Here is a 26835-nt window from a genome sequence, read left to right as displayed (position 1 = left end):
GGTGGAGGTCGAGCCAGAGACTCTGCTGAAGATGCTACGTGTTGATGCTTTGAGAGAAACAAACAAATGAGCATCTGCCTGCCCCGTGTAAAGGACACCACCCTGGGACAGAGATGTGAATAAGCATTATTGATTGCAATATTCAGTCGGGTGTAATTCCTCCATCCTGCTTTAAGACCAGCTTAACTAGCATAAAAACTGCAATTCTTTTTTTTTACCAACAAAGTTTTATGTCTTACTAAATAAACCAGAGAAACATTTCCTTTTTAACAAATTATTTCATGTGTCATTGGCCCCCATACCCCCTATTTTGTTTCTCCTTTATCTGAAGGACAGATTGTGGGGTTGTCCTTCCTTTTTAGGACTTAATGTTGTTAAAGTTTGTTCTGCTGGCGGAGTAATGTCCTGGAAGCAGACCCCAGGAAGAAAAAACGTGGTTAATGGTTTTAATAGGACTCCCTGGTGGGGGGGATAGAGAGGGGATGTGCCCCGGCCACGGGCGCGTGGCGGCGGAGCAGGTGGATGACGGGCAGCTGAGTAGTGGGCTCAAGGGGGAGGGGGCATCCATTTTGGAGGACTCTTGGGGTTCAGAGAAACCCTGAAAAAAAAAGCAAACCCATCTGGAACTGAGGTGGGGGCTCTGGTGTGAAAGAGATCTAGTGGGTGGTGTCTGACACTCTCTCTTTTGTTCTTTGGTAACACAGCAGTGATGTTGGTGGTGGTGGGGGCTCTGGCTGCCGTGGGGGCTGGGCGCTCAAACAATAGTGCCGATCTAGGAATTGAAAGCCTTCGATGAACAGAAAGGCAAGGAAGCCGTCAGGGAAGGTGCGGGCAGAAGGATAAAGCCGGCATGGGTTCAGCCCACTTATTGTACGTGGGCTCTGCAACTATGCAAGGACACGGCAATGTCACACAAACACACAGTATTTCTGCTCAGTGAATCTATATTGAAAGGTTAGTTTAACTGGGTATGTCTGAGACGTATGTAAATATGAATGTCAGGAGGATAACAATATTATATTTCCCTCCTAAACAAACCAATTATGGAGAGCACTGCTGTGCAATGAATTAGAATTTGCGGAACCTTGGAGCAGCAGGGAAAGAACAATGAGTTTTGGCATTGTGGTGGTAGTGTGTATATATAGGAAAGAGCCGGAGAGCGTGAGCTTCATTTATTTTCATTAGCAGTGTCTATGGGGCCAGACCCTTGCCTGCTGCGAGCTCTGATGCTGCTCTGACTGCTGCTCCATGCATACACATATATCCCTGAGATGTCTGTCCTTGCTCGGCTACATCCAAGCCTCTGTCATGCAAGGTTAATTTTCCTCCATCTCCCCTCTCTCCATTTTTCAAATCTCTCCCATACAATTCACGCCATTCAATCATTTTGCAGAGGACGCCCCAACTACCTGCAGCAGCTCTCCAGGGTGCTGAATAGGACGACTGTGAGCTTGAAGGAGTGAGCAGGGGGAGGGAGGGCTGCAGCAGCCAGAATGGCTATATTAATTCTTCTTAGTAGGCATGGGGGTATAGAGTGATTGCAGACTGGGGGATGGTGGGGGGGATGTGGACCTGCCATTACAATAAACTGAGTCACTGACAATGTCATTCTTCACCTGCTCAAACAGGACAGACAGCAGAGCCCGTCAAATATACCATTTCTGACATATTTACTTTATTTGCCTTGAAATAACCCATAGCAGCCTTTTTTATTTATTTAGTTTGTCTGAAATTTATTAACAGGCTCTCTGATGTGACTCTCACTCACGGTCGGACTGTCGATCTGGCAAAGACACACCAGTGGCTATTCTTCGTCTCCTTGTAGAGGTCAAATTTAAAGATTGAATCTCATACAACCACTGATGAGCAAAGCCCTTTCTTTCTTTCCCAATCATGGTGAACAGCCCCACCTACTGGTGTGGGCTCAGTGCAACACTCTATTGTTTTCTATCGGACACTTGCTTTAGTGCCTGGAGGCCTCTAGGTGCCGCTGTTGTGCATTGTGTTGTTTTATTTTTTCCTAAAGTGACATTAAATCTAAACTACAAAGAAATTCAAATAACGGGTTGAACTTGAACCGGAGACTTAAAAAAAAAATCTTATGTTATCCAAGCGGGGCACTTATTCAAGTTTTGTTTGTGTGACGTGAAAATATTGTCAGCAAAGTAAAGGAGTGATCTCTGAAGCAGGTTGATGATGATGTATGGTCTGAAACGTCTGTGGGCCGCTTCATTACTGTTAGACGGAAGTGAAACTCTAAACTGAAGTGGATGTGCGCCATTACCGTGTCACTCCAAAACCGGTTCGGTGAGATTTCTGCGGGAACAGATGGTGGAAACGGTCTCTTTGTCAAACCAGCGGTGACAGAAGCAAGACCGGAAGTGACGCTATTGTTCCTTGCGGTGAAATAAAGCCCCAAAAAAGCATCATTGCACGTGTTGTAAAATTGATGTGCATCTCTAAAATGTTGCTGAGGATCATAATGTACAAAACGCGTGCTGTGTCGTTACGTATGATTTATTAGATAAGTTATGATAGGGTTTTATTTTGACGTTTCCCCGGATGCGTTGCAGTGCTGGCTTCACGCTTAGTGGGTGCAGTTCAGCTCCCAGCCGCTGGGAGGAACAAGCAGGGATCGGTGCGCGGTGCCGGCGTGGAGAAGGAAGCTGTGTCCGCGTCTACACACTGGATACGGGACAGAGCCGCGGTGCAGGAGGGACAGAGAGAGAGAGAGACCGCTTTCACTTTGACTTCCAGGGCTTCCTCTGCATGGGGACGAGACATGACATCTACAGCCAGCGAGAGGAGGGCGTTCGCTCACAAAATCAACCGGTGAGGCCGGAGCTGAAGTTTCTGTTTAACTGCTGCAGTAGTGTGTGTGTGTTTGTGTGTGTGAGTGACCTGCCGGACGCTCCGTGTATATCTATGTATACATGTATATAGCAAGTAAGCTAGGACTGCTAACGCATCTCCAACCTCAAACCAGTGCATATAAACACAGTTGTACCGGGTAGTTTAAGTTTGCAGAAGCACTTTCTCGCCATTCTCTAACACCCCGAAGAGTTTATTAGCCTGTGTGTAGCATCGTTAAGAGCATTGTCATCAATGAGCTACTTAAAGATAACACTGCGAGGCTTAGGGCTAATCTGGTGTCCGAGGTGTGTCGTTTTCAGGGGCATTAAAAGCCTAATAATACCAAACGGGGGAAAACTTCTAAATGGCTCTGAGGTGACATCAGGATGTTTTGTTCTCGTGTGAACGCCTTGCAGCATTGACGTGCTAACCTGTTCCCACATGTCGTCAACTGGTTCTCCTTCTCCAGAAACTAAGTGTGTCACTGCATGGACTTGAGGAGTGATGTGTCATATGATGCGAAATTAAATTCTGATCACGTTCCAGGTGAAACCCTCAAGGCAGGTCGCGGCTGTCAACCCGAGCTGGATCTTGGAATGACACTCTCAAACTGTTGTGTTTGGAAGTGTTTGCAGCCAGACCCCAACCTGTTCTCTGCAATAGATTATTGTCCTAACCTTTCTTTTGTCCAAGTCACACTTATTTCTACTGTCATTTTGATTTCACAGGAAACAGCTTAGCCTTGCTACTCCAGAAACCTGTGAGGGAAAACAAACAGATTCTTATCATTGACCGACTAGTGGAGATTTTGTCACAACAGTGACAACTTTGCTTGATACATGCCTACGTTATGGTTATTATAAACTCTGGACTCATCACCATCCCTGTGAAGGATTGTTTCCTAGTCAACTCAAGAGCTATTAGCTTTATGAAACAGTCCTTCGCTGCATTCCCTAAGTCCTGCCTTTCCTCTCCTAAGTGGGACCCAGACCATTGTTTAGTGCCGGATGCAGGAAAGGGTGGGAAGGGGTGTTCTGGCTGTTTCGTCTGCAGTCGATGGCTTTCCTTTTTCCTGTTTTAAATTGAGGTATAGTGACCTGCAGAAAGATCTTCAGTTAATACATATAGTCGCAGCTTATAGTTTAAACATGTAGAGAAACGTCTACTTTCAAAGAAGGCCGTGCCATCATCGAGCTGTATGTTGGAGATGAGATTACAGAGCAGAGGTCTCCGCATTACAGTCCTTGCGTATTGACATAATGAAAGCATGCACCATAGCTGTGTTATCATGAGAACCATGGTTTGGGAAATGCTTAACCCTTTGCAGCTGTGTATATGAGAGAAACTGACATTTTGTGGTACAAGAGGAGCAGCTGCTCAATCTGTGTGGGGATTGTGTTTTTTTTCTTTTTCTGGCTGCATTGTCTGTCTTTAAGCCTCCCATTTGCCGTTAGTCCATAAAGGCCATGGACATAGCTCTGGCTCTGTGCCTGCTCCATGGAGCCAGCTCGCTACCTCTCTGTGAGATCCACTGAAGTCCCTATTGACAACAGCTGCTGGCTTTTAACATCGCTACCAACACTAGAAGCTGAACACTGTGTGATAGGAGGAGGAGGGTTTTGTTGAGCCATGGCTATGCAGTCGAGCTTGGTGTTGTGCAGTTATGCTTTAACTCTTAATCTGCGAAAAGTAAATGAGTGTCAGAGAGAAACTTGTTTATGTAAATTTCACTTGTATCATTATCATTCAATTTGCCATTGTGTTTTTGGCAGTGATTTTAGTTCCTGGACTGGTACTTAAATGCAATATGAAAACACTGGCATGATATCAGAATCGTGCATCCACACATCAAATAGGATATCTTATATTTTATGAATCTTAAACATCCCCCATCTTGAAATGAGTTTTGCAACTAGTTGTCAGAGAATTGTGATTGTCTTGGGCCAACTTTCTGTTGTTCTTCCCTTTTTGAGGATCTAACAAACATCTTTATATCTTTCTCTTGCTCAGGACGGTTGCTGCAGAGGTCAGAAAACAAGTTTCCAGAGACTATGGCTCTCCTCAGCTGTCCAAGAAACGAGGCGGCGCGCACCACCCTGTGAGTCACCCTGTGTTTAACCTGCCAGAAATTTGAGCCAGCAGGTTTGAGGCTCCAGTTAGTGAGGTCAGACGTTGATGGGTGTACCTTTTTATAGGGAGTTTGAAGTTTAGATACAAGTTCTGCAGTTGAGTGTAGTTTTAATTTAGCAGACATGAAGGGAGGTGGTTTTGAAACATGATATACCTGCTCATTCTCACCTGTGTTGTTTGAGAGCCAGGTTAGGTCTTTGCATGAATGCTCATCCAAAATAGAATAAGACATAGCTATAAAAGAGGCTGTGTTTTGGAAAATGTCTGCTACAATAACAAACAACCAATTAGTCCAGCAGAAATGTACAATTACTCTTCAGACTCCTGAGAAACCAGACTCAGGCTGTGGAATAGACTGTTTACTCATGATAGTCTTGAAGTGCTTTAAAAAGGTAAAGGAGTCAACAAAAATAGCTTTTAGGTTACCATTGGGGAGGTCATTTGTTAAACTATAATTTATGTAAATGCATTAGTAGCTTTGTGTAGAGCATGTGACCTGCACACACACAGTTGTGGCTGTGGTGATTCTGGTTTAGCTGTAACAAAGTTTGCAGAACTGAAACCCCTTAACACACCGTTCAGACGCAACATAATTTTTCACTTTTTATCTGGTGAACTTGTAGTTTTATTTGTAGCGCATGAAAGATTTTGTGACACCTTGAGTTTAGTGAGAAATAATTAATAATTAAAAATATAAACACAGACAGAAGATGTTCTGAGCCGCATGTCCATCTTCACAAGGATGCAAAATAAAAAGCTGAATATTGTGTTTGCATGAAAACCTTTTTGTTCTATGGTTAATTTTGGGGGGTTTTAAATCACACATCAGTCCGTCTCCTGTCCTGCTGATCTGTCATTATGGCCGTGTCATAGTTTTTGGTCCATAATATTTTTGTGTTGGTTGACAGTTGCCCCTGACAGAGGTGGCTGAGCCTGTGGACTTTGAGGAGTATGTGAGCAGCCATGCTCCTGGGGTGGAGCCTGGCCCCCTCAGACAGCTAATGGAGTTCCCACAGGATGACTTGGAGCTCCTCCAGCTGGACAAAGAGTGCACTACACTAGAGCCCGCACTGCCCGAGGAGGAGGAGTAAGTCCAGCTGCTGATGGCCAACACAAGCCTCAGACTGTAACACACACACATTCCTCTATGCTCTTTATACTACCACACATACACAAAGAGGATTAATGGTAGTGTAATGGAGGACAAACATCTCTACTGATAGGAACAAAGCCTCCCTTTCTGTGACACTGAATGAACATAAATATTAAAAGCATGTTTTGCTCAATAATTAATGTGTTTTTCTGTGTAGCTCCCTGGATCCCAGAGTGAGGGATGCCTTGGCAGTCTACACAGATGACTGGCTCGTCATTCAAAGAAAGTAAGCGGTGTCAGCTGAATTAACCCAGTTTCTTTTAATCTTTTATTAAATAACATGCACCACTTTTCCCTTGCTCGTTCCTCACGTGATTGACAGTTATATTATTGCTGGGACAATTCTTTAACTTTTTTCTCGTAGGTATCAGCGCTACAGCACCACGTACACTCCTCATAACTCTGAGCGACAGAGGGAGAGGCAGCGAGGGCTGGTCAAACAGACCTTTGAGCTGGACGATGCTGCCTCAAATGAGCGTCAGGATGACCAGGTATCTCACTGTGGTATTTCAAGAACTTGTTATGCCCATTCAGTCATTTTAAGTTTCTTTAAACACATTTCACTGATCTACTTTATATCCAGTGTTTCCAGGAGTAAAAGCTTAAAGGTAGTTCACGGCTTTGAAACTCCCATTATTTAATATATGGAAAAATTGACATATTAGCCGACCAATGGAGCGTGTCTCATTATGATGGGAGAGGCATTGTGACTTATCTAGTACCTTCTGCACAGCGAGTTGGTCATATGGAGAAGGGGTAATGGATTAATGGATCTACCTTGTCCATTATCCATTACACATTCTCCATATGAATCATATTAAATATGTTATGGTAATAAGGTAATGGGATCTGTAATGTATTTTTCTCCTCATCTTTCAAACCCATCTCCGCGTGGAGGAAAAAAATAATAATGATCTCACCCGACTGTCTCGCACTCGTGTGTTCCAGGATGACGCAAAGCGGCGGTCAGTTAGCCTTGATGAGACCCCTCGGGGCAGCTGGGCCTCCAGCATCTTTGACCTGAAGAACTCTTCCCCAGACGCTCTCCTGCCGTCTGTGCTGGAACGTACAGCTGCGGAGGACATGGACCACCGCAACACGGAGGCACGCCTGCAGGGGCGCCACAGTGACCTGCTGGGCCTCTACCCTCCCCCCGATGAGGTTCGTAGTAACACATACCTATTGTGCCCTGTTGCGAAACAGACCCTATTTAAGTAATAGACCAGTGACATAAATTAGCACTCTTCATTATTATAAATAATTAGTTTAAATTGAGTTACACAGTTTGTTGAGTTTCAGGGGTAAAGAGCGATTTAGCCAAATCCAATACAATTGAAGTAAATGGTGACCGCTTCTTCAAGCGTAAAAATATATATTTTTTAAATGCCACTCATCCAAGTGTCTGTAAGCCCCAGGATTAAAATTCAACTGGAAACGGCGTCATTTACACCATGTTTTAAGCCTAATGTCCGCTGTTATCCTCCTTGTTACGAGTTCTCGCTGAAGAGAACACGTTTGAAGAAGGGGAACACATTTACCTCAATTGTATTGTATTTAGCTGCAATGCTGCTGAAACTCCAAAAGTCGACTCAAACACTCCTCCATCGGCGTAGTGGTTAGTAGATTGAGTGATTTTCATTTTTGGGTGAACAATCCCTTTAAGCTTTTTCCATTTAAGGTATGGAGGCATTTAAAAAAAGGGCCAGTGTCTGTTTGCTTCCGCTACATCAGTAACATCTGTGAATTTCCCATGTAGTGAATATTCTTAATGTGTGGAAACGCAGCCTCTCTTGGGAACTTTTTTTTTTTTTCCTCCTCTGTTCCTCCTCAGTTCCTCCTCACTCCATCCTTCTTTATAGCTATTTACACAACGCTGCTTTCTCTGCTGCCACGTTGCCATGACATCTGTGTAAATGTTATCCGTGTGTGTGATTTTGTGTGTGTGTGTTGTACATGGCTTTGTTGTGTGTGTGTGTCGCAGGATGAAGCAGTAGAGAGATGCTCTGTGCCTGAAGTGCCCAAGGAACATTGTGGCCAGAGAATCATGGTCAAGTGTCTGTCTCTGAAGTGAGTCACATTTGGAATATAACTGACATTTACCATATTTTTTCATGGCCTGGTTCATTATTAGAAGTTTCATCAACGCTTAATTTATTTGACAACCACTGAAAATGTTGTATTTTCCTCAGGTTTGAAATAGAAATTGAGCCAATATTCGGAACACTTGCCCTCTATGATGTCAAGGAAAAGAAAAAGGTATTTTTAATAACAAGGCATCTGATTTTTTTATTTTATTTGGTACACTGATAATTCTTCCAAAAGCTTTCACCCTGTAAAACCACTTACGTAATGCTGAGCTCATGCTTGGCTAATTGAATTTCCCTCTTCTGAAAAAGGTCTAAGTGGTCTTGCGGTTTAGACCACTGAGTCATAACTGAATTATAATCCCTTAACGTGCATTTCCATTATCATCTTTCCTTCCCCTCCCTCTGTTGCTTCCCGCTTATCTCAATCTTCCCTCCAACAGATCTCTGAGAATTTCTACTTCGACCTGAACTCGGATCAGATGAAAGGGCTGCTTAAACCCCACACACCTCACATGGCCATATCCACGCTAGCCCGTTCGGCCATTTTCTCCATCACATATCCTTCTGCTGATATCTTCCTGGTCATCAAGGTACTGAGAAAACCATGTGTTGCACAAATAATTTGGACAATGTTGGCTATGCCGACATTTACTCTCCCTTTTATTCATCATTTAATATGCTACTGGTATTTAATATATTACACATCAGTCACTTGCATGTACTGTATTTCAGCTGGAGAAAGTCCTTCAACAAGGAGACATCGGAGAATGCTGTGAACCCTACATGGTCATGAAAGAGTCTGATTCCCTCAAGGTAATGGTGCCAAAATGTTTTTTAAACTGATGCAATGGTCCGAAACAGTGTGTACATGTGACCTTTTCACTGTCTAGTCACAAGCATTTCTCAATACAGTCTGGTATCTTGCAATATTTACAGTCCCCTTTTTGCCCCTCTTTTTTTTTGCTATTGCAGATATTTAAAGCCTAATCTGTATGTGTTGTTTATTTAGTTTTCATCATTTCGTGTTGACTCTTGTCCCACTTCAGCACAAGGAGAAGCTGGATAAGCTGCGTCTGCAGGCAGAGCAGTCCTGTAGTCGTCTCGGCCATTTTCGCATGCCTTTTGCCTGGACAGCCATTCACCTTCTCAACATCGTCAGCAGTGTTGGGGGTCTGGATCGCTCCGACCCAGACTCTGACTCTGGTACTGCTCACTTACACATGCAGTCCCACACACGCACATACACACGAAAGCCCACATACACGGTCGGTGGGCAGGTTGTTGGTCCATTTGCGGTAGAGATGACAGACTTCGTTCTTTTTCTAAATAGTTTGAATTTGTTTGATTATTAATATATTTTTTCTGTGTCTAAATTACCCCAAGAATCTTTTTTTCTGCATTAAAAAACGTTATTTCATAATTACTTTTCATTCACATGCCTCTATAATTTTGTTTTATTTGTCCTATCAGAGCGAAAAAGTCATGGAACATGGAATGAGAGAAAGAAGAAGGGGTTTGAGCGGATGAGCATTGCGGAAGACGTGTGTAACTTTGCCACTTTCCGACCAGCTACGCTTACTGTCACCAACTTCTTCAAACAGGTCAGGCTCTGTCTACCTCACATGGGGCATGTCTTTTCCCCCCTTAATTTCGCTCGGATCGATAAAGTGTATGTCCATCCATCCATCCATCCATCCATCAATCAATCATCTTTCTATAGAGTTTATTCAACAGTCTGCTGTTGAAGCTTTAAAGGCAAAAGGCAAGGAACCGACTGGTACCAACTAATTGACAAAGATCTGAGTCTTGAGTTTACTAACTGTAATTACATGTAGATGGCTAAAACATTAGTTGTAATGCTTTAGAACTATGGTCAATTTACCCTTTGAGACAACTGCCTCACATTCATTGAACAATATATAAATTGAGTATATATTTCTTTAAACGAGGCTCAATATAAATCATAATGAATAGAACAGGGTAAGGAAGATAGGAAAATATCTAATGTTTCAGTTGATATGTGTTATAAGATCACATGAAGATCATGATCAGTTTCCCCAAAAAGAAGTTGTCATTATATTGCGTATTTATTAGAGACAGTGGTTATAACTATTCTCTAATGATATTTTTATTATCAAACTAAAATCGCTGCTCTTCTACTTGTATGCATGAAGGAGGGAGACAGACTAAGTGATGAGGACCTGTACAAGTTCTTGGCAGATATGCGCAGACCGTCCTCTGTTCTGCGGAGGCTGAGACCTGTCACAGGTAAGAATGACTTAACTGTGTCTCTAAAAAATGAAAGTAATTTCTGCACAAACGTTCGTGATCGTTTTTTAAATATATCGTGTTGGTGTCTTGTTGTGTGCTCATGACTCATTTGGTCCCTCAGCCCAGCTGAAGATCGACATCTCTCCAGCTCCGGAGCTCCCTCATTACTGCCTGTCACCAGAGTTGCTTCATGTCAAACCTTACCCTGACCTGCGTGTACGGCCAACCAAAGAGGTGCAAGAGTTCCCTGCTCGCTATGTTTACACTCCACACACCACCTACAGGTGAGCGCTCTCCTATCGAAGGCACACACACACACTCACACACAAACACATACACACACACTGCAAATTGACCCTTAGAACAAACATGCATTGACCCAGTCACGGCGTGCATGGCTCACTGTGTTTGTTTTAGACAGTAGTTCCATGGAAAGAAGGTAGCAGGCTCTGAATTCTTAATTGAAACTGAACTTTATTTATTTCATTGTTTTATAAAATGTATAAAATCAAAAAATGCTAAAACAAGGTTTTATTTTTGAGTTTTACAAAAAAGAACCACGATACTGTCAGGCATAAATGAGCTAATAATTTAACAACTTCATTTGAATGGCATTTTCATTAAATAAATTTATCAAACGCATCAAGGTTAAGATAAACAAAAGACACAAAAATATTATATAAGAAATATTGTTACCTGACGAACATGTAGCTAAAACTAATGAGCAGTCCTGCAGTAAATTCTACCTTCAATAATGCTCAGATGTTCAGTTTTTACTAATACATTTAAACACAAACTGCAGCTTACAACATAGCTACATAAGTTGAATCAACACCTTGTTAAAACGTTAACATAACTGACTACCATCTCGTTATATTAACTGTTATGAAGGTAGATTTTATTGCAGGACTGCTGAACTAGACTGCTGTAGTTATAAGTGCCAGGGGAGTATAGAGGACAGCTGTACAATATAATCAAAACATAAAAAAAAATTCTGGTCATACATTAGATCTGTAGTATACATAGCAGGTTCGGGAGGGAGTGCAGTGATGTTCCACAGTTGAGATCTATGTGGACTCGTCTCATTCAGAACTGATTAGAGGAGGAAGACCTCAGTGGTGAATGTTGAAACTATGTCTTCGCTTCACTCTGGAAGGAGGAAGAGGATAAAATTGTCGATTGAATTAAACTTAAAAAGTCCCAAACATCAAACGTTTTTGAACAGGCGCCTCACCATCCTCTGCAGTTTGGAGAGCTGCTTGATCTGGGTCTCAATATTCTCTTTGTGGAACTGGGTCAAATCCTGTAAACATTTCAAGACGTAGGAATGCTCCTCTGCTCTCTCCTAAAAGACAGGAAGAAAATAAAGTAACCTTTTTAGTGTATGCCAATAAATCAGCAACTGGTATCCAGATATGTAAAGTTCTGTAGTGCCTTTGCAGTAACCAATCTTGGTGGCCTGGTTTGACAGCCACAGTGACAGACCTTGAAGTTCAGATTTCTGTTACCTGCAGCTCTTTGATGCTGGTGGGGGCGAAGTTGTTGAGATACATCTCCAGCCTCCTCACTTTTGTCTTGAGCTCCACCTCTTCCTGCTCCATGCTGGCCAGCCAGTCTTTAGTCATCACGGTCTGATCTTGTTGCTCTGCCATCTGGGCCTGTCAAAAGAGCATCTGCCCAGATTATCCTCTTCCCCCACCAATGATTCCAGTGCAGCTGGCAGCTGCCTGCCCCACAGTGTAACATGCAGCTTTCTAATGACACTTGCACTCTCTTATCTCAGATAAAAGAGTTAGATTTAACCATATACGTCAGAATAATAAATGAAGGAACCAGGTGATGCACATAGGTCTTACAAAAGAAGAGTGCTGGGCCTAAGCACATAATTGTTACTCAGAGGTTTGTGTAGACATGTTAAAGGCATTGTTGTCCTCAAAGAACTGCTTTATGTCATATCTGTTCAGCTGTAGACGCAGATAAACACAGTAATTTAATCGGACAGGAAGGTTAGATACTAGATATTCTGCCTCTCTGTCCCTCTACTTCTGCATGTTGTGACTTTTGATCTGCATTGTGACTGGAACTATCTCGTTATCTATCTGATAGTAACAGCACACAGGAACAGAGTTGTTTACATATTTCTGTGTTTTTTTTTTTACCTTTAGCGACTGTAACACGTCTTTCATCTCTTTCTCCTCCTTGGCCGCCTGCTCAGTCTGCTTCCCCAGCATTTGCAGAGTCCCCTCGTGGCTGGTTAGCGCCTTGCTGATTTTCCCAATCTTTGCAGCAGTTGTTTCATAAACATAATTTAGGGATTCGCTGAGCTGTATGACACCAAACATCAGCACGTTGACTTCCTCCTGCGGTGCAGCCTTGTCTTCCACCTTGCTGGTCTTCGGGAGTGGACCTGCATGGGCTTCTCTCAAACCCCCAGCCATACAAAGCAAGCACAGAGCCCAGATCATCTTGATCATACTTGTAGTTTACAAACTGATTGAAGTCTTGTGATCTGTTTCACTCAGTTATTTGTTCGCTTTTCCAACAATTCAGCAAAAGGAATTTTGATTTAAAATCTCACAAACGATGCAGGAAAGCCGTAAAATACGAATTTGTCTGTCAAAGCTGTGCAGAGCTTATCATCATCAGAGGAGCCCCTGGATGATGAATTTGTTTGCTTGTCACTGCCTTATATTGGATGTGTACATGCAACACCATGGTGAAACATTAGCTCAGCTGTGGTTCAATATCAGGTCTCGCCTGTGGCCTTAGTCTCAGTGACCTTGCCTTCAAGTTTAACCCCTGAGATACCATTTAGTCATTTAGGGATAAAACACTTGTGATGCACACAACAATGGATGGCACATTCCTGACTTTGATACAGAGAATACATGTTTCCTAATAAGTACTGCAATATGTGCAGTTAATGTTATTTGAAATACATGTGTTTGATGTGGAGAGTCACGGCCTTTTGACAAGTGGGTAAAATCAGCTATTTCAAAATATGAACAAAAGTTACCTCCTCTGTTTGACTTGGACAGGAGTTTAAGTGACTCATCTACAACATTCAGTACTGGGCCACATGGTTCCCATGTGCAACATAAAATCAATTAATTTTCTTTCCAAATTAGAAAATGTATAAAAGCAATATAGCGTTATTTTAGATATAAATGATCAATTGATGCAGAATAGGGTGTGAAACAACAGTTCATGCTGAAACCAAAGGTGGAAACATTAACCATTGAACATTGTTCCTTCAGTTCACTCATGATTTTTCAGTTTCATTCAACTCTGTCCCCATAATTATTTTCTCATTTCATTTATTGCATTAGAGACAGTCATGGTAAAAAAATAAAGACTAGCAAAGGAAGCTACAGACATGAAGCTGTGTCTAAATGAATGATGGGAGCACTGCAATGAAAGGTCTGTGACTGAGACCTTAACCTGTGTCTTGCATAATTTCGCCTTTTCAGGAATCTGCTCTACGTTTACCCACAAACTCTGAACTTCAGCAGCCGCCAGGGCTCGGTGAGAAACATTGCTGTGAAGGTACAGTTCATGGCAGGAGAAGACCCCAGCCAAGCTTTACCGGTGAGTCACAGTCTATTATAATCCATGTGACAAAACTTCAATGTTCTCCAGAAAGAGAATTTTCCAGTCACAAAGAACAGCTTGAGGCAGTGAAATACTATATGATTAGGGAACTTCTCCAATGCAGCATATTATACCAGCAACAGAGTTGGCAAGAAAACTCTCGTTACATTTGGTGAAATACAGTAAATCTTCTGCGATACTCAGATTTATTTTTGTTTATTTAATCAGTAATTGTTGATGCAGACTGTATTACACCTATTAAGTTAAGAATTAATTACAAACATTAATAGCTAAATTGTCTTTGGATCTTCAGTCCGATAATAACAGTACAAAGTGTGGTCTATTTGCAAAGTGACACCTACGCTCCGTGAAGGGCTGAAAACATATTGACGGTGACATTCCTTAAATGATTGACGCGACCGCAGTAATGTGCTCATGTCAAAAGAGTGCCTTCTGTATTACCTGGAACTACGAATTTTATACTTATGTCATTTTGACCAGGTCATCTTTGGAAAATCGAGCTGTGCCGAGTTCCTGAAAGAGGCGTACACGCCCATCATCTACCATAACAAGTAATCACTCTGTTGGCCCTCTGCTGGTCCTTCCCACTTTTTCTCCTTTCCTTGTCTTCTTTTAACGCTGTGTTTAACTCTTTGCCCTGAAGATCCCCTGAGTTCTATGAGGAGATGAAGATGAAGATTCCCGCCAATCTGACAGACAACGATCATCTACTTTTCACCTTCTACCACATCAGCTGCCAGCCCAAACAGAACACTCCTCTGGAGACCCCCGTGGGCTACACTGTGAGCGCGCTCCTACAGCTGGCCCACACATAACACATCCATCCACCCACCCACTCACTTGTTTGAACGCTCTCTTTGTTGTGTTGCCATCGGTAAGAGTGTGCGTGTCTCTTTCTGCCCCGCAGTGGATCCCTCTGATGCAGCATGGCCGACTGCGCACAGGCTCCTTCAGTCTGCCTGTCTCGGTGGAAAAGCCTCCACCTAGCTACTCTGTGCTCACCCCTGACGTGAGTGTCTGACATTGAGAATATCTGTTTGCCTGCGTCATATTCTCCTCGTGATGTGACTTTGACTGAGTGTTAAATGAATTTGATGTCACTCTATGGCAGGTTCAGCTCCCGGGCATGAAGTGGGTTGATAATCACAAAGCAGTGTTCAATGTCGAGGTGACAGCGGCTTCCTCGGTTCATACTCAGGTGAACAATTTTGTATTTTTTTTTATACTGAGCACCATTTAAAACGTGGTTAGTGTTATTGGGAGAGGTTTGACGATTATTATAATCACCAGCAGAATTTATTGTTGTCATAATGTTAACTCCTCTGATTCTTTCTGTGGATAGAAAACTGTTAATCATATTACAGATATTAGAGATACTGACTCAGATAAACACAAATATATTTCTGTATCTATTGTCTGTTTTCACTTTATTTATAGACCATATGTATTCAACAATTGTTTTCAGAAAATTATAGACATTACATCCTTTATGCAAAGTCTTCAGGAGTTTGAAAAACAGCGTTGCCAGATTGAAATTCAGTGTTTATTGTGGTTGTACCTGTAGGATCCACACCTGGACAAGTTCTTCACTCTGGTGTATGTTCTGGAGGAGTACTCCTTCCCCTTCCGCCTGAAGGACGTCATCATAACCGAGGCGAACATGGAGGGCGAGCTGAAGGCCTGCATGGCTGCACTCAAAGGGGCTCTGCTGGACACCTGTGTCAGGTTCTTGCATCAGCTGCTGAACAAGCTCATTCAGCTCATCGTCTACCCGCCGGTCATCGCAGGCCAAATAGGTAAGTCTGTTTTGAAAGAGAGCATATTTACACAATTCCTGCTTCTGGAAATTTGAAGCACAATTGGAACAAGGTTGAAATCTAATTGTGATCATTGGATTTAATTATCTGATAATTGTTGGTTTTTTTCCCACCTCATGCTACTGTCATGTTTAATTTCCAGTGAACCTGGGCCGTGCTGCTTTCGAAGCTATGACGTTGTTGGTCAACCAGATGCACAAGAACTTGGAGGGTATCCAGGATCAGCACGGCCGCAACACCCTGCTGGCGTCCTACATCCACTACTGCTTCCGCCTGCCCTCTGCTGAACCTACACTGCCCCCAACAGGTCAATTACCAGATTAAACTACATGTGTTAAAGAAACAGAAAGAGGAGTTATCATTGGTCCACTCTTTTAGATTTACTAACATTTCTTCTTTACATCTCCATGAGTTGCAGGCCCCCAGTCGTATGAGATGCCCATGCAGTATGCCACCTTATCAAGAGCAACGGCTCGTCCGAGTAGTCTGCTTTTGTCGCGGTCCAAGAGTATCAGCAACTCCAACCCTGACCTGGCCACCACACCAGCTTCACCCGACGAAGAGGTGCAAAGGATCATCGGGAGCAAAGTGAGTTGTCTTTAGCACTTTCTGGAATTTATGGATGAGACTTGAAAATTGAACTCTTACTGTAGTTAGTGTGTTTACAAGATTTGAAATATACCTTTAGAGATGTTCAAGGTTAAATACAGCTATATTCTAAAGTTTAAAATGTTTGTTTTTTTAAATCCGCACCAATCAATTGTGTTAATTAACATTGTTTAATCGTTGAATTTGCACATAGAGATGCTGGGTTGAAAAGTTAAGAATACAAATATGGTTTGTGCGGGGGTGGGAATTTGAATGAATTTATTTTGTCGTCCATATGCCATAAACTCTACCTCTGTTCCAATTACAGTCTATCGTTTTGTTGTAACGAAACTGCTGTCCTCCTCACAGCAGATTTGATATTCTGAGGTTGACTAAGAATTGTGCCAACAGTTAATGATGTTGCTTAGGTCAAAGATGCATTGATGCTGTATGCCACTGTCCCTTGTGATTCACGCAGTGCTCCCAGCCTTTCCTTTGTTCTCCCCTCTCCTGTTTTAGCTTCTCTTTTCACATTCCTTGTTTTTGTTTCCTCCAAAATTCCTCCCTCACATAATCTTCTTTGTGGTAATTGTCTTCCTTTTTCTCACTGTGCCCCTCGCCTCTTGCCGCTCTATGTGTGCTTGTGTGTGTGGGGTGTGTGTTTTGTGTGTGTCTCCGTTGGCTTATGGCAGGGCATTGACCGCTCCCACTCCTGGGTAAACTCTTCTTATGCCCCTGGGGGCTCCAGATCTGTGCTACGTCGGAACCCCAACTCCAGCTGTGAGCTCAAGCAGGTGCAAAATCCCTTCTCCTCCTTCTCCTCATCGCCTCCCCCTTCACCTCTATCCTGAACCATCTCTCATCAACTCACACCTCAATCTATGTTTGTGTTTCTTTCTGCCTGTCACTCTGAGCCATACCCATCTTTTCATCCGCTATGACACATGGTCTGTCCTTTGCAATGCATCTTGTCACCGCTGCTAAACAGACCATATCTGTTTTGTGGAATGACAAGATCTCTGCCTTGGGCTCGGGTAGATTTCTTTCCAGCCCTGCGCTTATCAGAGTTCATAGAGAGTTTTTCTGGCCACCCGTCCATTTCCATTCATCCATTTTCACGTCACTTTGTCCTCATCTCTGTGTGTTCACCTCACCATCACTCCATGTCAGGCAAACGACCGCACCTGCAATCGCATGTCTGCCTTTCTGGACAGCGTGGCCTTGTTTTCAGTTCCGACAAGGCAGATTACCAAGAAGGTAAAACCGGCAGTCACCATTATAAACAAACTCGTTTTGATGTCCTAACAATCATCCATATTCAACATCATTCAAAATAAATCAACATTCACAACTGTGTCTCTGTGTGAGTAGTTAAACAATTGCTTGAGACTCTGACATTGAATATTTGTTGCCTGGATAATGTGTTAAGTTTAGTATTTTACTATCAATGTTTATATTACTTTTATTGTGTTTGTATCATCGGCCTGAAAAAACTCATAGAACTGCACAATTAACTTACAAACCTTAATTACAGTTCTCAGCTTTCTCCCTGTGACAACAAAAACTATTTTAATCTCAATAGCTCATGTAAACACTAGAATTGTTTCCTCATACAAGCTCAAATTTGGTTGGTGTTGGTTCCTGTGTAGCTTCTTCATGAGGAGCTGGCGTTACAGTGGGTGGTCAGCGCCAGCGCAGTGAGGGAAGCAGCGCTGCAGCAGGCCTGGTTTTTCTTTCAGCTCATGGTGAGTATGCTAAAAAACACAAGATGTCCTTAATCTACAGAGTTTTGAATAGAATACTGTTTATCACAAAAAACAGTACAATTGTACCATTATAAAAGCAGTAAAAGCAAAATGTTCTTATTCGTCCCCTCCTGCAGACAAAGAGCATGGCCCACCACTTATTCCTGACCTCGAAACTAGACGTTTCCCGGCGCCAGCGTTTCCCAGACCGCTTTGTGGACGACATTGCTGCACTCGTGTGTGCCATCAGCGCAGACATTGGCAACCGATACCACAAGGTACTGAGCCCATAAAGCTGGCAGTCCATTTGTGTTGTATTGGACAATAAAAGATGTCAGAGTTTCTGTTAAATAGAAACTTGCGTTGTTGTTTACTCTGTGCTTGATATGAATTAGAATCAGTATTTTAAGTAAATGAAAGTACAATGTCATTGTTTCTCTCACATGAATCCCTCATCCTCTCTCTCAGGATGTGGAGCTTGTGGAGAGGTTAAACAGCAGTCTGGCCTTCTTCCTGAATGACCTGCTGTCTCTTATGGACCGGGGCTTTGTGTTCAACCTCATCCGGTCCTACTACAAACAGGTGCCTGATGCTGTTCTAACTGTTTTTCCTCCAATATCAATCACTTATAATAAATCTCCGTGCTGCGTCATGCGTTTTAAAACAGATTTTTACAGTATCAAAAAAACCTGTTTGCTATGCAGATTGCCAACAAGCTCCACACGTCGCAGAACCCGAGCTCTCTGAATGCACTGAGGATGGACTTCACTCGCATCATCTGTAGCCACGAACACTACGTAATCCTCAACCTGCCGTGTGCCACTCTCAGCCCTCCAGCCTCCCCCTCCCCCTCAACTTCCTCCACCACATCACAGGTAACTGGAAAACTCCGATTCACCACGCCTCCTCTGTAGACTGTTAAGCAAAATACTATCTCTTTTTTTTCTGCGATTCTTTTGCTTATTTTTCTGCCGTTTCTTTTGCTTATTTTGGGAAAGATCGTCAGGTAAAGCACATGAATATAATTTAACTGATTTGAATTAAATTTGCTGTTACTGCTCTCTTATTCTTGCATTGCTCTGTTCACTGTCTGCAGAGTTCAGCATTTTCCAGCGTGGTGCAAGACCAAGGTGCGGCCACCATGTTTGAGCTCTCCGGCCCTTTTCGCCAGCAGCACTTCCTGTCTGGTTTGCTGCTAACTGAGCTCTCTCTCATGCTTGATCCTGATGGAGAAGGGTAGGTTGTTTATCAGCTGTATATAAAGCCTTTCATTTCACTTCCCCTCAGGGATCCTCTGACATTAAACCTTTAATACATTATAGCATAGAGTACAAGTGCAAAGTCGAAAACACACTGATACACCCTCTGTTTTTACCCGCAGGGCCTTCTTCCTTCATAAAAAGGCCATTAGTGCCGTTCACTCCCTGCTCTGCAGCCATGATGCAGACCCTCGCCACAGTGACCCTCAGGTCAGAGCCCATGTAGCTCAGCTCTACCTGCCCCTCATCCCCATCGTCATGGAGACGTTGCATCATCTCCACGACTTCTCAGGTCAGCAGAAAGAAAATCGCAGTCTACTGATATTGTTATCATCCACCTCCTCAAGATCTCTGTGTTTTATGTTCAGTATTATTGCACCTGAGAGGGCTTTTCATTATTTCCTTGTAGACTTCTCGCCTGCTCGGGTCCGCCATGCCCCAGCCCACGCCGACGATGCTGACCCAGACAGTAGCAACACTATCAGTCAGTCTGTTGCCATGGCGATTGCCGGCTCCCCTTTGCCGCATGCCAAAGCCAACGCATTTGCGATGCCCACAGTGGTGAGTGATAGCGGCAGGGGTCAGGCTATATCCCCCGGGCCCTACACACTGACAGGTTGCAGATCGGCCTCTATGTGGGAGGCTGCTGCTTCAGTTTGACAGACGATCACTCTTGCCTTTCTGCAACTCCACACGAAAACTCTTTTTTTAAGAGTTTGCATTCTTATCATGTTTTCTTCTTTTCTGAGATACAACTGCTCCTTTTAGCCTGTAGGTGGCCCCCTGTCCATTTTCTTTGTAACAGTCATTAATCAGATTTAAAGACTGGCACTGAGTTTGTATTTTTGTTTTCATCAGGCTGGGCGTCAGCCAAGCTCTCTGTCGGCCGAGTGTAGCAGGACTCTGCTGGTGTGTTTCCTGTGGGTGCTGAAGAATGCAGATGCAGCTCTCCTGGAGCGCTGGGTGTCTGATCTGTCTGTGCTACAAATCAACCGCCTGTTGGATCTGCTGCATCTCTGTATCTCCTGCTTTGAATACAAGGTACAAAAACCAGGCACTGCCCCCACTATGTATCTATCATCACTGATAAACACAGTAGGTGTCAAAAAACAGTGTTTGGATGTTTTAATTTGGACCTGTTAGACCAACGGTACAGATATATCACTACTTCCATCATGAAAGTTTACTGTAGTATCAGGTTATCAGGACTGAATCACTAGTGTTTCATAACCACTCTTTTACCGTTTACTGGAGATTTTCATTGTTTTGACAATTGATTTATTTTCCCCAAACCATTGATATCTGTAGGGGAAGAAAACTCTGGAGAGGATCAACAGTCTAACGTTTAAAAAGTCTCAGGACATGAAAGCCCGACTGGAGGAGGCCATACTGGGCACCATTGGAGCTCGTCAGGAGATGGTCCGCCGCAGCAGAGGTATGCCGCATTGGAGCACAGTAATGAATGTGTGTGTGTGACTGAGTGTCAGTAGCTGTCTGTGTTTGTGGTGTTGACTTGTCTGTGTTCATGGAAATTGTCATCTGTTTACTCTTCCAGAAAGGAGTCCCTACGGCAGCCAAGAAAACGTTAGGTGGAGGAAGAATGTCACTCACTGGAGACAAAATACAGACCGAGTTGATAAGTATGTAATTAACATTAGTTATTAGTTATAAAGGATACTCAGAATCTCAGTCCTAAAGTAAAAAATATGTAACTAGTTAAAAAACCTCAAGTCCATCAGTTAAAAATAGGAAGGCAACTTTACAGGTAGGACAGATAATAAAATGTGGTAATTAATTGTGGTAATTAAATTAACTTGATCAACAAAATAATCAACATAGGGACAGAGGGGTTCTTATAACAAAAAGGCACATACTCAGTGTACATATACACACATCGTATATTTATGTTTTTTATTCTTTGTAAAAAAGTTAGTTCAGTTTTAGTTTAGTGTTATTCTTTATTTTAATTTTTCTGACTATTTCACTGGTTGTTTAAAAAAAACAATTTGTTGCTGTACCGATTTCTGAAAGCATTGCATTAAGTGATAAACATTAGTTTAAAATGTGTGGAATACATTTTTATATATATAACACTGTGACTTCATTTGAGTGTTCATTAAGAGTGATGATTGTAAAAAAATTATCTATTACAGGACTAAAGCTGAGATGGAGCAGGAGTCTGTGGTGGATGGAAACTTAGCTACGGAGGCTTCTCTGATTGTATTGGACACACTGGAGATTATAGTGAAGGTAAACAGTATGAGATCCTTCGACTCACGTTTTGTGTAGAATTCCCCGGCCGTATTATGACCTTTGACTCTGTCCTCTGTTCAGACTGTGGTGGCGTCAGAGTTGAAGGAAAGTGTTTTAGACGGTGTGCTCCGAGTGCTTCTTCACAGCATGGCAGGTAACCAGAGTGCCCTCTTCCTGCAGCACTGCTTCACTACACAGAGAGCTCTGGTTTTCAAGGCAAGTACAGTTTGTATTGGTGTGCCAAGTGTCGCCATTCATTTTTATAATCCATTTTAATCTTTTATTATTTCAACTTGACACATCGAATTTTATCATTTTGCATAGAAAAACAGAAACAGAAAAATGCAGTATGCCACCTTATCAAGAGCAACGGCTCGTCCGAGTAGTCTGCATTTGTCGCGCTCCAAGAGTATCAGCAACTCCAACCCTGACCTGGCCACCATCCATTTTAATCTTTTATTATTTCAACTTGACACATCGAATTTTATCATTTTGCATAGAAAAACAAAAAATAAATGATTCCTTATATATTGTTGTAGTTAGTGAAAGAAAAGTGACAGTGTTTTTTTTATGTGTAGTTCCCAGAGATGCTGTTTGACGAAGACACTGAGCTTTGTGCAGACCTGTGCCTGCGTCTCCTTCGTCACTGCAGCAGTAGTGTCGGTTCTGTCAGAAGTCACGCCTCCGCCTCGCTTTACCTGCTCATGAGGCAGAACTTTGAGATTGGAAACGTGAGTTTACACATTGCTTTCGAATTTTGACGTTCTTACTACGATAAGGAATCTACAGAACACACAGGAAGTTTACAGAATGGATCTCCCTGATGTTGTGAGAAAAAACTCTTTCTATTTCTGTCCTTTGCTCCAGAACTTTGCACGAGTAAAGATGCAGGTCACCATGTCTCTGTCGTCACTGGTGGGAACGTCCCAGAACTTCAATGAGGAGCATCTGCGTCGTTCACTCAAGACGATCCTCACATACGCTGAAGAGGACCTGGAGCTCCGTGACACGCCCTTCCCAGAGCAGGTACGCAGCAGCCACCACACTGTCTGTGCATCATCCAGATGTGGTGCTGATCACTCATGTCTTGTGTTGCACTTTTGAAACTGCAGGTCCAGGATCTGGTGTTCAACCTGCACATGATTCTTACCGACACTGTGAAGATGAAAGAGCATCAACAGGATCCAGAGATGCTCATTGACTTAATGTACAGGTACAGAGACGCCCAGCAGTGACACAGGCATATGAAGAATAAAGTTACATGACTCAAACCTAAATTCTTCTCTCGTATTTAACTTCAGGATTGCTAAGGGCTACCAGAACTCTCCCGACCTACGTCTCACGTGGCTCCAGAACATGGCAGGAAAACACTCTGAGAGAGGGAACCACGCCGAGGCTGCCCACTGTCTCGTCCACAGCGCTGCCCTGGTGGCAGAGTACCTCAACATGCTGGAGGATTGCCGATACCTGCCAATTGGCTGTGTCACATTTCAGGTCGGTGCATGCTGTTTAATTTGGTGACTCATTTGACTATAAACAACACTTATGGGCAGCATTCTGGCAGAATATCATGGGTGTTCCGAGATTTAATCAAGACTGGTTGTTGAAAGAGTGAAACTTAAGGATTATTATGTTTATTATGATTTCTCTGTTTCCCTCTCAGAACATTTCGTCCAACGTCCTGGAGGAGTCGGCAGTATCAGATGATGTCCTGTCTCCGGAGGAGGAGGGAATTTGTGCTGGGAAGTACTTCAGTGAGTCTGGCCTGGTGGGCCTCCTGGAGCAAGCATCTGCGTCTTTTAACATGGTACGACTCATATTCTCCAACCGCATGGTGACAGGCTGCATGTTCACACAGCACAGGGTTACACAGAACAAGCATGGGTGAGGGAGTGTTATGTGATGCAGTGGTATGTGTAGAACTGGCCTTCCATTGTGCTGTCACCCCAGGCAGCCATGTACGAGGCCATAAATGAAGTGTACAAGATTCTGCTGCCCATCCATGAAGCCAACAGGGAATTCAAAAAGCTGGCAACCGTCCACGGGAAACTGCAGGACGCCTTCAACAAAGTCTACAACCAAGTGAGTTTAAAGCATAATCTTATAATCTGCTGCAATTAACTAGGCTGTCAAACATAACTTTTTCCTAATTTCTTTCTTTTATGCTTCTTTTCTCAACTTTTCCAGAGTTCAGGATGGGAGGTAACAAGCTCATCGGTCACACTGAGTATATTCACTGTAAAAATAATCATATTTTGCATTTACAATGTTTTTTTCTTTCTTCCCCCACTGCTTGTTCTTGTGAATCAAATGTTACTGGTGAGTGACACACAACTTTCTTTTAACTTTCTTTGATATAGTTGGGTTGAACCACTATAACAAAACGTTTTCCATTCCCTTTTGCCACAGCCAGCTTGAATTTATATTTTCCCTTTTTTCTACAAAAGCTCTTCTGTTACTAAAACCAGTAATTTGAACATTTCCATCTGTGAAAACCATGCAATGAGGTTTAAAATATGTTCGAAAAGTCTTGAGTCCGCAACCTCAACAGGAAGAATATATGAAAAGATTTTTCGCTCAAATACATTAAAGGTTTTCTATTTTCTTTCTCCTGTTCTCCAGTCAACACTTGAGTTGTTTATCTACATCTTTGTGATTTTGCTTCACTCAGCGTCTACATTCTTTCATTATCTTGTCTTTTTATCTCTTCTTCAGTGCTCAGAGAATGTTTGGCACCTACTTCCGGGTTGGTTTCTATGGCTGTCGTTTTGGAGACCTGGATGAGCAAGAGTTTGTTTACAAGGAACCATCGATCACCAAATTAGCTGAGATCTCCCACAGACTTGAGGCACGTTAACTCACCATGATGAGCAAAAAAAACAAAAATGAAGGTTTGATTAGTGATTACTGAAGAAAACAAATGTCTAAAAGATGAATGTGTTTGGTGCTTAGGAGTTCTACTCAGAGAGGTATGGGGTTGAGCTGGTTGAAATTATCAAGGACTCCAGCCCAGTGGACAAAACCAAACTGGATCCCAACAAGGTGACTTTCTACATATACCTGTCACTCATAATACAACGGCACAGGTTTTGCAAAGGGTGTAACTGTGCTGATGTGTTTATGTTTGTTTAAGGCCTACCTCCAGATCACCTACGTCGAGCCGTTCTTCGACACATACGAGCTGAAGGAAAGGATCACTTACTTTGACAAGAACTACAACCTGCGTACCTTCATGTACTGTACGCCCTTCACTCTGGACGGCCGAGCCCACGGCGACCTGCACGAGCAGTACAAACGCAAAACCATCCTGACCACGTCTCATGCCTTCCCTTACATCAAGACACGCATCAATGTCATCCACAAGGAGGAGGTGGGTTCCTGTTCCCGAGGGATTCTTGGTCAGTTGCCACACGACTGTGGGGTGTGCGGCTTTCTCTCATTCTGTCATGTTTTCTTCTCCAGATCATTCTCGTCCCCATGGAGGTGGCCATCGAGGACATGCAGAAAAAGACTCAGGAGCTCGCCTTCGCCACAACCCAAGACCCCGCGGACTCCAAGATGCTGCAGATGGTCCTGCAGGGCAGCGTGGGCACCACTGTCAACCAGGTGTCTGCTCATATACTGACATAAATAAACATAGGGAGCACAGCCATGCAGCCTTCCCTCACATCATCCTCCTGGTATAATAATCCCATTTGAATGGGGTTAAACTCAGGCTCAGTGTTTTGAGTCGTGAGAGACATTCCTCAGCAGATATGTAACAGGCTCTCTCCTTCACAGGGCCCCCTCGAGGTGGCGCAGGTCTTTCTCTCTGACATTCCTAATGACCCAAAGCTGTTTCGACATCACAACAAACTGCGCCTCTGCTTTAAAGACTTTACTAAGAGGTGATGACACACTCCCAGACGCGAACTGCTTTGTTACTAATAAAAACAAATCCCCACTTGCGGTGACTTCTTCGCTCTTTCTCTTGCAGGTGTGAGGATGCCCTGAGGAGGAACAAGACTCTGATTGGTCCAGATCAGAAGGAGTACCACAGAGAGCTGGAGAGGAACTACAATAAACTGAAAGAAGCACTGGGTCCCCTCATCAACCGCAAGATCCCCCAGCTATATAGGACCCTGCCAGCTCAGTCTACGCAAACACAACGGTAACTTGAGACACCAGACACACACACGCACGCCTACGCACAGAGACACACAAAATGAGCTGATGCCGCTTCTCAAAGACCATCAAACCAACACAAAAGAAACATAAAACCAAACTTTATTTCACTCCAGGTCATAAATTCATACAATCTGTGTTTTTCACCGGTGAATAGATTTGCACTACACTGACGTATCATTAATAACTATCGCGTTACTCTCTTTTTTTACATACATTTTTGAAAGAAAGTTGGTACATGTATTAAAGTATGTCATCCTCTTTGACAATGGAAACTTTCATCATCTGTTTTTGTTTTCATCTGCTTTTGGCTTCAGCTCAGTTTGCGTCTGCGTGTCTCCGGACTGGTTCATAATCAAAAACAGCTACAGTCAGCAGCACCTGCCGCAGCTGAGATTTAATACCAGGAAAAACAAGTAGTTTGATCTTCTTATAGAATCCAAAATAGGATTTTGAGAAAAGTTCAGTTGCTTTTTGAGCTGCTCAAATTCAACACTGTCAAAAATGATGATGAAGGGGTTTGACCTCACTCTTTCAAAGAAGATACTCCTGTTGGCTCATAGTGGGACATGATTCACTGTAACTCCTTCACTCCCTGGGTCAGAAGTACATTTTAAAGTATAATTATTCATAGATCATCGAAACTGCTATTAGATATATACGATTTTGAGATGGACGTTTCGGAGGAAATAAATCAAAACACTTGAGGTTCATCTTTCATCTTGCTTCTGTCTCCTTCAGGAACTCCTACTGTAGGTCCAGTCTCCGGTGAGTCGACTGTGGAGGCTCAGAAAGACTGGAAAACAACACAGAATAACAAGCTTTACAAATTAGTATATCTTCCCGTCTGTTTCCCCCTCCCCCCACTGCACTGCACACCAACTGTCATGGTTGCCACCCCCC

At 43.0% G+C, this 26835-nt stretch overlaps 2 protein-coding genes across 5 annotated transcripts; one reads left to right on the top strand and one right to left on the bottom strand.

Annotated features, from left to right (window-relative positions):
• Positions 1–2632: 2632 nt before the first annotated feature.
• Positions 2633–26835, top strand: LOC128457958 (dedicator of cytokinesis protein 7). Of its 4 annotated transcripts, XM_053442521.1 has the most exons (50): positions 2634–2832; positions 4864–4951; positions 5892–6070; positions 6294–6362; positions 6501–6627; positions 7085–7297; positions 8118–8203; positions 8326–8392; positions 8664–8813; positions 8956–9036; positions 9270–9426; positions 9694–9824; positions 10398–10491; positions 10616–10778; positions 13965–14082; positions 14587–14657; positions 14750–14888; positions 15014–15115; positions 15218–15304; positions 15671–15902; positions 16066–16230; positions 16342–16511; positions 17204–17305; positions 17682–17768; positions 18161–18256; positions 18394–18534; positions 18725–18838; positions 18961–19131; positions 19353–19492; positions 19638–19807; positions 19925–20076; positions 20374–20556; positions 20824–20950; positions 21071–21155; positions 21669–21765; positions 21850–21984; positions 22347–22499; positions 22636–22794; positions 22881–22981; positions 23070–23262; positions 23432–23575; positions 23719–23850; positions 23956–23970; positions 24491–24616; positions 24721–24810; positions 24902–25138; positions 25231–25374; positions 25549–25655; positions 25745–25918; positions 26674–26835. In XM_053442521.1, exons 1-50 carry the CDS (start codon positions 2783–2785, stop codon positions 26702–26704), a joined length of 6345 nt encoding a protein of 2114 aa, XP_053298496.1. In that variant the 5' UTR covers positions 2634–2782; the 3' UTR covers positions 26705–26835. The 4 variants fall into 4 exon arrangements, 3 of the variants coding, with proteins under 3 accessions (XP_053298496.1, XP_053298495.1, XP_053298494.1); XM_053442520.1 differs by lacking the exon at positions 17204–17305 and having other exon boundaries at positions 2635–2832; XM_053442519.1 differs by lacking the exon at positions 17682–17768 and having other exon boundaries at positions 2635–2832.
• angptl8 (angiopoietin like 8) lies at positions 10949–13172 on the bottom strand. Its single transcript, XM_053442522.1, has 4 exons — positions 12654–13172; positions 12003–12152; positions 11729–11839; positions 10949–11643 (listed from the first exon to the last, which is right to left on the bottom strand). Exons 1-4 carry the CDS (start codon positions 12966–12968, stop codon positions 11626–11628), a joined length of 594 nt encoding a protein of 197 aa, XP_053298497.1. The 5' UTR covers positions 12969–13172; the 3' UTR covers positions 10949–11625.

This window comes from Pleuronectes platessa, chromosome 16, assembly GCF_947347685.1.
Source record: "Pleuronectes platessa chromosome 16, fPlePla1.1, whole genome shotgun sequence".
Classification (NCBI taxonomy): domain Eukaryota; kingdom Metazoa; phylum Chordata; class Actinopteri; order Pleuronectiformes; family Pleuronectidae; genus Pleuronectes; species Pleuronectes platessa.
The sequence above is the reverse complement of the archived record's forward strand: the minus strand, read 5'-3'. Positions and strand labels throughout refer to the sequence as shown.

Bases quoted from the DNA above. Each gene is read 5' to 3' on its own strand.
- LOC128457958 (XM_053442521.1), top strand. From the start codon at position 2,783: ATGACATCTACAGCCAGCGAGAGGAGGGCGTTCGCTCACAAAATCAAC. The intron at 7,298-8,117 runs GTTCGTAGTAAC...TGTGTGTCGCAG, and splicing joins TCTACCCTCCCCCCGATGAG to GATGAAGCAGTAGAGAGATG. The intron at 8,393-8,663 runs GTATTTTTAATA...TCCCTCCAACAG, and splicing joins ATGTCAAGGAAAAGAAAAAG to ATCTCTGAGAATTTCTACTT.
- angptl8 (XM_053442522.1), bottom strand. From the start codon at position 12,968: ATGATCAAGATGATCTGGGCTCTGTGCTTGCTTTGTATGGCTGGGGGT. The intron at 12,153-12,653 runs GTAAAAAAAAAA...CTCTTTTGACAG, and splicing joins ACGTGTTACAGTCGCTAAAG to GCCCAGATGGCAGAGCAACA. The intron at 11,840-12,002 runs GTAACAGAAATC...CCTGTCTTTTAG, and splicing joins CCAGCATCAAAGAGCTGCAG to GAGAGAGCAGAGGAGCATTC.